Source organism: Aplidium turbinatum, chromosome 18 (assembly GCF_918807975.1).
Source record: "Aplidium turbinatum chromosome 18, kaAplTurb1.1, whole genome shotgun sequence".
NCBI classification, from domain to species: Eukaryota; Metazoa; Chordata; class Ascidiacea; order Aplousobranchia; family Polyclinidae; genus Aplidium; species Aplidium turbinatum.
Window position 1 is genome coordinate 8644136 of NC_137489.1, and position 10621 is coordinate 8654756.

A 10621-nucleotide genomic window follows, 5' to 3' on the forward strand; every position below is an offset into this window, starting at 1 on the left:
TCATAAAGTGGAATGGCTCTATTGATTTTTACCTTCGGCCAAAAGCTTAAACAATCTAATTTTAAGTGAGCTAAAGATTATGTGGCATTTTTGCAATCTTATCGTTCTTCATTGCACATGAAGTCATGAATTATTGGAGCTTCATGAAAAGTAGTCGAAAAAAAGACGTTGCATCCTAGCAAAAAACGAGTTGGGAATTACATTTATTTGCCAATCAGATTCTATAAAAGTAGGTACAAAGTCAGCAAATGCACAAACTAATGCTTTATGTTGTTAGCAAATATTTAAGCATTACCGTACTAGCCTATTACAGTACGTCAAGTTTAGTTTTATTTGAATGGTTATTCGTGTCTGATCAGTGAAAGTAAGGTGCACACAGTATGCTACTGTGCAGCATTTCAGGTGATTCCTACAGTAATTCATTCTATAAACAGTTTGTCCCATTTGTTTCCTGAAGAGATTAAGAAAAAATGTAGCCATGCCAAAGCTGCCAATCAGAGTTTCCACAAAGACAAAATCATGTAATCTTTCACCAAGTGAAAATTTGTAATTTAGTCAAAAAGCTTGTAATTTTTTAAGGGTAATGTTAGCTGGAAAGTATTTAAAATTTTCCCTTCAAGTTATTTTGGTGTTGGTAATACTAATTTACGAATTTAGCTTTTGTTTCTCGTAGACTAGCAGTGCACTTCATATGTTTGATTTTAATAATTTTCCAGCAAATTGAAAACTTTGTACCTTGAAACTGTTACCTCTTGCTTGGCAATTTCAATACTGCTCCACGTTCTTTTTCTTTTTTGAAAAGATGAACTAGGGGAATAAGCTAGCTATTTTTCATTCATCATCATTATTTTCAGCCTGTGGTTGCCCCCTTTCCCAATCCAGTCGATCGTTTATATTTGTTTACCAGTTTGTTGTTCCACATTTTTTTCAATCTTGTCTCTCTATTTTATTTTTCTCGTTTGCATTTCTTTTCTAATGGTGTCCACTGTCCAAGTTGTTAGTTCATCTGTTATCCTGATGTCTTGCTATATGACCTATCCATGACCATTTTACTTTTTTGATAGTTTTTACATTATATATCCCATAATTTTGATTGATTTCAAATCCATTGAGCAGTTTTTTTGTCTCACCATTTTAAACTCATCATAATGTGCTCTTTGCATTGATCTTAGTTTTAAGAGTTAACTTTTTTGTAAGGTTCCAAGTTTCCGCGCCATGTGTATTTCACATTTGATTTTGCCATCATTTTTACTCTTACAAAACTCCAAAAATTGAATTGTTAAAATAGGAAAATCTAAAATTATAGGTTTTGTTAATCACTGTTTTGAGCGAGGCATCAAGTTAGCTGTAAATTTTTGATCATTATCTTGATGTGCAGTGAAAATATTCTTTAAGAGATGGAAAATTGTAGATGCAACAATTTTGATTTGAACAGTAAAACATGCAGTCATTGTAGAGTGTTGTGATTTTTTTAAATATGTATTTTTTATTGGTAAACTTTCAGTTTTACAAGTCGTTTCTATTTCTTGAAGCATGTTATCCACACATGTGTGCAATAACAAGTGTAAAGAAATTTTATTACATATTAGTTTCTCTTTACATTTGAACTGATTTTGGTTGTTACAATAGCAACAAAGTTAATACCAAACATTTATATGGTCTAGCTTAGTTTTCAAACTACAGTGCTGCACAGATTTCACTAATTCAGGTAAGAGGTACCGTGTCTGAAAGAGATATCCCGGTGACCTTAATTTTTGGTTGATTTTGAAATGGCCACCATTTATCTGTGGCACAAGTTTAAGTTCTGTAATAAAGAGAACTGAAGTATTCTATTGTACGGAATGGCCCGTTTCGGTGAGTTCGATTCGGTGAGTCCGATTCGGTGAGTCCGATTTGGTGAGTCCGATCCCTTAACGGGGGATTTTTTCAAATTTTTTTTTTAATTATCGGGTACCGTAACCTAATTATCATTGCCGTTTAAGGGTTAGGGGTTTGGGGTTAGGGTTAGAGGTTAGGAACTCACCGAATCGAACTCACCGAATCGGACTCACCGAATAGTAGCAGACCCCTATTGTATGCTAGGCTAGTTGTTTATATTTTTGTTATATTATTATGTGTGCGTGTAGTCGTTTTGTCTAAGCTGTTTACAAATTAAATTTGTCATATATGTATATTTTAAGTGTTTTGTAATTTGTTAAGTAATTTGTAAATACGTACCTGTGTTGATTCTAACTTCACAATGACCAACAAAGTTTGCATCATTGGCTCAGGAAATTGGTATGTTGTGAGTTACTTTTACCTTGTAACTAATTCAAATGTTAATTGAAACATTGTGTTATAAAATCATTAAAGTTGTTATTGTTAGTTAAATTTTGTTAATTTATTGTTAAGATTGGCTTTTGTGGGACTTACAGATGTTTTTACTTGCGTCATCTCTCTGATACTTTCATTTCTAATTTTATTCTTCAAGGTTTTTCTGCATCTCATTTCTGCTATTTCCATTCTGTTAATATCTTTAATCTACATTGCCCATCCTTTTGCTCTGTAGCACATTGTACCTCTTGAGCATTTTATACAAACAATGTCTTTCATTTAATTGGGAAAGCCCTCTTCCACACAAAATCCCCTACACTTTGTTGAACCTTTTTCATACTCTACTTATACTTGATTTTATCTATGTGTATTGCCATGTACAGTGCGCACTGCGTACCTGTCTTAAAATATAAATATTTGGTTAGGGTATCAATTCCATTACAAAGCAGCATAATGGTATCAGTGGCGTAGCCAGAAAAAATTTTTGGGGGGGGCCAAATATTTGATGAATTGAAGAGAACGACAAAATGTTTGATTTAAGACATCGCCACCTGATGTGCAGTGGCGCATCCTGGTGGGTTAAGCAAGGGAAGCAATAAAGCTGGTGGGGGTTAGAGCGTGCCGAAGGCACGCGTATTCTAGGGGGTCCGGGGGCATGCTCCCCCGGGAAATTTTTGCAAAATTACACTTAAATAATGGATTATAACGCTTTCTGGAAACACTTTCAGGGTAATATTTGTATGAAACATATTAGCAGATAAACAGCTATTAACTTATTAAAGGTAGCTCTTATCTACACACAAACGGGCAAAAACTGCGGCTAAAATTAGAGAACACAAAAAACTCAGCTACACAAAAACCCTATAGAGTAAGCCATTCTGAAATTGCTTCCACAGATTAGTTAAAAGAAGCGTAAATCGCGTAAACTTTGCGCGATTTACGATTTGCAAAATTTATTGGTGTCTTTCTGTGTGTCTAAAACAAGTCCTGGGGGGTGTTAATAGCCAGATGTCTTGGAAAACAATATAAATTTATACAAATTATATTATATTTTCAACAAAGGGTTCAACTTCGGAATCCAAACTTTGAAAATTTGGGGAGGCCATGGCCCCGTTCGCCCCCCCCTGGCTACGCCTATGAATGGTATGCTTAAAAATAAACACAAATGTTTATTTTTTTCCTCCTTGTTATTTGTCAACCTATGGCAATTGAAAATTTCAATCATAATCCATCCAAAAATAACTCAGCTAAAGTGACTTTTATGAATGACATTTCAGGGGATCAGCTATTGCTAAAATCATTGGAGCAAACTGTGCAAAACTTGATGATTTTCACACTCGAGTGAACATGTATGTTTATGAAGAGATGATTAACGGAAGAAAACTTACTGAAATCATCAATACTGAACATGAAAATGTCAAATATCTCCCAAAGCATAAATTACCTGAGAATGTGGCAAGTAATACACTAGTAATAAAGATGTGTTTATATATAGAGCTGTAATCATTCATCAAAGATTGTATTGCTTTCAATGGTTTACAAAAGAGACAGTGTCTGGCTGTCTGCTCAGCCGTACAGAAGGACAGTCGGGTACATTCAGTTTCACCCTGATTCCATTCCTGCGCTTTGTTGAGTGCCGAGCAGGAATAAGATCCAGTACCACTTTAAGATGACCTGACAGTACCACTTTAAGATGACCTGATAGGTTTTCAAAGTCATGCTTGTTATTTCAGAAGCAGACACTCTAACTATTAAGTCACCAAGTTGGTATTAAATTAATATACAACAACTACTGTAAATACCAAATCTATTACCAGTGCACAGCTGCAACATACTTTAGTTTGTAAATGACTACTGTATGCTCTTTTCTCATTTTTCTATATTCGGAAAGCCAAGAATGAGATACAGAGACGAGATTAACAAAGAATGTGAAACAACAAACTTGTACATAAAAACACATGATCGACTGGATTGGCAAGAAAAGAGGAATGCCTTTGCTTAGCAGTGGGCTACCACAATCTGAAAATGATGTTGATGATGATATTCTTTTCAACATAAACTAATAATATTCTGTAGGGAACCTTTATATTTAATTTTTTCTTGTGTATTGTGCTTTTGAACAATGTGTGTAATCTTCTACATACATGTTTTCGTAAACTACAACATTTCGAGGTAAAAAATTTTGTGCTCACATTGGCCCAACAGGGTTTTCATGTCGTTTGCATTTTATACATATCTTTGTAAACTTACAGATCACATATTGCTCCAAGTCTCAAACATAGCAGACAATTTCATTGTTAAGCTCGCTCTGAAGCACATTCACAATTATTTCACTCTGTTGTTTGTTTTCATTAGGTGGCTGTTCCAGACCTTGTGGAAGCAGCAAAAGGTGCTGATATGATGATCTTTGTTGTGCCTCATCAGTTCATTCGAGGCTTCTGTGACAAGCTGAAAGGAAACATCAAGCCTGGAGCTGTCGGAATTTCTTTAATTAAGGTTTTTGCTTTTGCGAAACTGCATTTATTATATTTTGCAAGTGTTAACTCAAAAATTATTGCAGAGCAATATTATTATATGTGCTATTCTTGTTACTATGGAAAACATAATGAAACTCTGAAATTTCTAATTCTTGTTCACGCTAGCAAAGCAACTTGTCTTCAATTTTTACGATCGTGAAACCTAGCAACTTTCGAAAAGAAGACATTGTAGCAACGATAGTCAATTTGGGTTCCAAGAAGCCAGACCTTCGTATCAACTCAGAGTGCTGCTGAGGCACAAATTGTACTCACGTAGGACGTGTCAAGATTTTGTCCGAACGATAAAAAAACATTCGAATTTTAATATGAATCTTTTTAACTTATTTATTGAAACATGTTTGTTGCCATGTTCAATGTTCATGTTTTGTAAGGCACTGGTCTGGAGGTCAGTTGGTTAAATGTCATTGTCTTACAAATATAACGTGCGCGCAAACACATCCCCATTGGCAAGATACGTACATCAGCGCTAGTTCGTTTCTTGCATTTTGAGCAATCCATTTTAAGGACTGCTCTCCATGCAGTGGCACCTAATGGATGGTTTAAATCACAGATAACAACATTTTAACAACAATCCGAAACTTCACGTTGTCAAACTCGGTCAGTGGTTCATAGCCTTTACAACTATGCGAAACTGGCAACATTTAGCTATCAATAAAACGTCTCTCAGTGCGAGGTTAAGAAATCTTACAATCAATATCATATCACCAACTGGTGTTTAATACTAAGTCACGTACGTCAACAAAAGTACACATGATTAAATCCTTTGTTGCATGATTTAATTTTTTACAACAACGTTCACCAGGGAATGGATCACACGAAAGATGGGTTGCAATTGATCAGTGACGTCATCCGGAGCTCCCTTGGCATAGACATGTCCGTGTTGATGGGTGCTAATATTGCGGGCGAAGTTGCTGACGAAAAGTTTTGTGAAACCACCATCGGTAAGAATCATGCAAGTGCAATGTGTGAAGCTTTTGAAGTATTATCGTCTGACTTTTTTTTTCGTTGCTTTTAGGTTGTACGACGTTAAAGAACGGGAAACTTTTTAAAAGATTATTGCAAACTCCAAACTTTCGTATTTGTGTCGTTGAAGATTCGAACACTGTGGAAATCTGCGGTGCTTTGAAGGTAAGTTTGGCGCAGTCTAACCAAGCTACGTTACTTGATTTGAAGGACCGATATCATGCAGTAAAAGTTTAGGGTTGGGATTTCAAGATCAAATTTGAAATCCTGGGATCGGGATTTCTCGGGATTTTTACTCCTTAATCCCGGGATTTGTCGAGATGAAGGAGTAAAAATCTTTGTGAAACTGCATAATATCATTTACAATTCCAAAATAAAACTGTACTGTGAAATGTGTTTGTAAAGCTGCTCTATGGCCCAAGGATCTTCGTACCCCTTGATGTTTAATCTCGTACCCCCAAGGGGTACGAGTACCCCTCGGTTGAGAACCCCTGCCCTAGTGGCAATACTTTGGTATGCATTTGCACTTCAACATTTTTTTGGAATTATAAACTGTGCTGAGATTGTGCTTCAGCGCCTTACAAAGTTGCGCCATTCAGCTGACTTTTTAATTTTATCAGAACATTGTCGCCTGCGGGGCCGGTTTTGTCAGTGCATTAAATTATGGAGACAACACAACAGCTGCAATCATAAGGCTCGGCTTGATGGAGATGATAAAGTTTGCAAAGGTAATTGACTTATCGAACGTTGCCTTCTGCAAAATTGTAGATACACAGTGGCTTTTCTGTAGCCGTTGAATCGACGTCGACATCCGTTGAATCAATGTAGAAGAGACAGCATTTGCTCTCTGGTGATGACTAACTTTAATTTTTGTGTACAAAAATTACTTTTCAGTTTGTAGATCATAAATCATAAGTTTTTGTGAAGTGTTATGTTACGTGTTGCAATATAAAAGTTATCGGTAACGATTTCATGGAAACATCATGGGAAATCAAATACAAAGTGACATGACACAAATAAACAATAAAGAAATGCTTTGCAGTTGATCGGTTTTGTATGCTTTTCTGTAGTCATCTGATAAAAGGGAAGTTTTACATTAAGGTCTGTTAGACCTCTCTGAAAGCTTCTACTGAACGTTCTAATGCAGGCCTTCTTCCCCAACAAACCTCCCCAAATGGCAACTTTTCTTGAAAGCTGTGGTGTTGCTGACCTCGTCACTACTTGCTATGGAGGAAGAAACAAACGGGTTTCAGAAGCATTTGCCAAAAGTGATAAGGTTCGCAAAGTGCTCTACGTTTCATAGCACTACAGTCTTTAAACGGTTTCAAAACAGAATTTTCAATGAACTGTAAGCTAACTAGTGAAAGAATGTGTTTTTTTTCTGACTCTTTTATGGAAATATCTATTCTGTAATACTGCCAGACATTATCCTTTGTATAATTGGATTAATATACTCTTTTGTCAACTGAACCCACGCAGACAATAGAAGAACTTGAAAAGGAAATGCTGAACGGACAGAAATTGCAAGGTCCACAAACAGCTGCCGAAGTCTACAAGGTGTTGCAGACGCTGAAAATAGCTGAAAGCGAGTAAGTGGAACATGCAAACCCAGCTACAGTTTCTGTATTTAGTTAGTTTTGAATCTTTATCCTCGGACTGACAAAGCCTTGATAGGTTGTTCCTGATAGTTTCGCATGCTTGTAGAGGCTTTTGACGCAGGGCCGGTTACCGAGATTGGCAGAGTGAAGTTTCCCATTGTTGAAGTGTTGTTGTTTGTTTCAATGTCCCATGACGTTGAAAGGAACTTTGGTCGGCTGAGATCTGCCAGCCGTACCAGTTAACAAAGCAGTCAATTTTTCTACATCGGCAATCCCTTATTATTACGTGTGCAGACGTTGAATCAATGTGAAACTAAAAAAAAATGATTTGCTAGGCAAGTGCTAGTTTAACGGCGTGACTGTGTTTCAGATATCCTTTGTTCGTGGCTGTTTACAACATCTTCTATAACAAACATCCAGTAGAAAGCTTCATCAGATGTCTTCAAGATCATCCAGAGCACATGTAACATCGTCTACCTCTTTCCTAACTAGTAAATGCCGTCTTTTTTCGTCTCGTCAATGTAAAAAGAACAGTTTTCGCTAATTGCGTGAGGCAATATATAGGCCAAGTTTAGTGTGTTGTGTTCTTCATGAGTTTTAAGAAATGTTGTGCATTGGTGCTTTTAATGTCATGTTAGTTGAATGAGGTTTATCAGTTTTTACTTCATGAACAATCCACTGTAAATGCATGTAGATAATACCCATTCGTCATACACCTTCACAAAACTAACTTTTTATATTTTAAACTCCACTTGGTAACGGTGTAAAGAAGCGCGTTGTTTTTGCAGTTAGTTTTGAATCTATGATCACTGTTTTATAGTTAGAGATTAAATCGCTGCATTTTCTTCAACTGACGCTGTGTTAACGTTGGTAGTGCCCGCTTTTTCACAAGGTGAATGCAATAGTGCAAACAGGCACAAAGTCCTGTAGATCGCTAGAAAATCGATCAATATGGCGTCTGATCGTTGGAAGCAGCTGTTGATTGTTCAAAGTCAAATGTAACCTTGAGCTGTCAACAGTAAAGCCCGGTTGGCAAAAGTTGCCGTTTCAACGTCTTGCCACGTAACAGCGATGTACTTTTGCAAGCTACAACAGATGAAATTTGATGTCGTTTGAAAATTGCATGCAATTGTTTTTTTGAGGAGTGTGCTGTTGATTGTATTTATAATAATCTTCCTGTTGTCATTATCGAGCGTCGTTAGGGCTGTTCAAATATCATGCGACACCCTTGGGGAGGGTTGCCAGACGATGGCAAAGGTCGTATTTAGCTTCGTATCATATTTAAACAGCCCCAAAACGGTACATCACTAGCCTAGCCATAGAGTCGTATATAATTTTGTGATATCATTTTAGCGGATACGTTAAAATGACAATACGAGAGAAGAAGAAGAAGCGGATACGTTGTTGGATTCACTATAGGGTACAAACATGCTTTTGTCACTGGATTTATATTACTGCAGGCTACAGATTTTCCATTTTTTTGTGTGATTGCAGTGGTTTTGAATGCGATTTATGTTACATATTATTGCTTGAACTGATGATATGCTTGAGCTGATTATGAGCTTGAGCATATATTACAAAAGAGTAATGCCGACAAGTCGTAACCTCATCATCATAATCCATCGTCGGTTTGCTCCCCACTAGTGGGGGTGGCCGATTGTTTCCGCGCAGCAATTGTTTTAATCCCTTTTCTCCATTTCACCCTTTTATTATTAAGATTGTGTGCTATTTAACCCATATCATCCTAGAGTCAGGCTAATCTGACTAACAACAACTTTTAGGTTAAAAGAATTCAGCTAATTATTTAACCACTTAATGATTAAGTGGTTCTCAAACTTTTTCAGCTTGTGGCAGATTAGAAAAAATATAAAACGCACGCGGCACACTTACAAAAGAAGAAAAGTTGCTTTAAAAAAAGTTATTTTCACGTGTCAATGCGATGGATGTGCTTGTTTATACCCAGGCGCGAATCTAAGAGTTTTTTTCGGGGGGGGCCAGAAAATTTGAAAATCAATTAAAAAGAAAGAAAAAGCTAAACAGATATGAACAATGATACTACGACATATACGATATGCTAGAAAATAGACATTAAAACAACCATTTTCATCAATTGTGGTGCCGAGGGACTAATATCAGCTGTTTAGAAGCATATCAATCCATTTGATGCGGAAACATACAATTTTTCACAAAATTTCGGGGGGGGGCCGGGCTCCCCCCATAAATCCGCGCCTGTTTATACCAATTATAAGCTTCGACTGTAACGAGGTTGCATTGTTGACAGACATAGGCTATACCCGAATTTCATCGTCAATTCCAATGCAAGCGGTCTCTCTCGTTTACAGCTTTTAATTTCAGTCAAAACATAAATGCCATGTTCACATAGCCAGGAAGATGCAAATGGTAATATAATTTTGATTGATTTAGCACGGATCATGAAATAGAATTTGGAAGCAGACAGCCAAAACATATCCAAGTTTTTTGTGGCAACAGCGTTTGAAAAAATGGGTCGTTTCCTAAATCAATGAGCTGTTCTTCTTCTGCAGAAAGATTGTTTGATTCATTGCTTCCAAATGGTGGGAAGTGATGTTAGCAATAGCTAACATAGCAGCCCAATAGTGACGTGGCAATTACCCTGCTGTATCGGCAATGCCATAATTGGTTTCATCGTCACATGTGCTTATTTATCATCTATTGAAGGAGTTAAAAGCGCTTTTAAGTCGCATGCTTGTTTGAATGGCTTATTTTAAATATTTATACAGTTCTTTTCCAAAATTTCAAAAAGATTCGCGGCACACTTGAGAATCTGTGGCGGCACACTAGTGTGCCGCGGCACACAGTTTGAGAATCACTGAGTCTTAACCCAATCGGCATCTCTATGTTCGTAATCCTTTTGTGCTGTCAATTTTACACTTTCTAGGAGGATATGGGTTAAAAGTCTGCCTACTGCAACTTTAATGTATTGTTGAAGCTTAGCGTAGTTGTGTTACAGCCATCAAATAAGGGTCTTTCAGTTAAGAACTGATTTGCTGGTTAGGTGTTTAGAAAAAACAAATACTTGTGATATCTGTAAACCTTATTCTTGCTTGTTGACTTAAATATATGCAGAAGAAACCCATCTGTCTGCTCTGTCGATCAAAGCTTATCTTCTTGTAACATGGGAGTTTCAAAAATTCCCGTTAAAGAGGTAGAATAAGAACTCGCAAGATTTCT

At 36.7% G+C, this 10621-nt stretch overlaps 1 protein-coding gene across 1 annotated transcript; it reads left to right on the top strand.

Moving 5' to 3' along the window:
- The first annotated feature begins 2176 nt into the window (after window positions 1–2176).
- Window positions 2177–10545, top strand: LOC145787719 (glycerol-3-phosphate dehydrogenase [NAD(+)], cytoplasmic-like). The gene is made up of 9 exons (XM_082599522.1): window positions 2177–2277; window positions 3591–3768; window positions 4669–4809; window positions 5653–5791; window positions 5866–5978; window positions 6434–6541; window positions 6961–7089; window positions 7293–7402; window positions 7782–10545. Exons 1-9 carry the CDS (start codon window positions 2240–2242, stop codon window positions 7876–7878), a joined length of 1053 nt encoding a protein of 350 aa, XP_082455648.1. The 5' UTR covers window positions 2177–2239; the 3' UTR covers window positions 7879–10545.
- The last annotated feature ends 76 nt before the right edge of the window (window positions 10546–10621 follow it).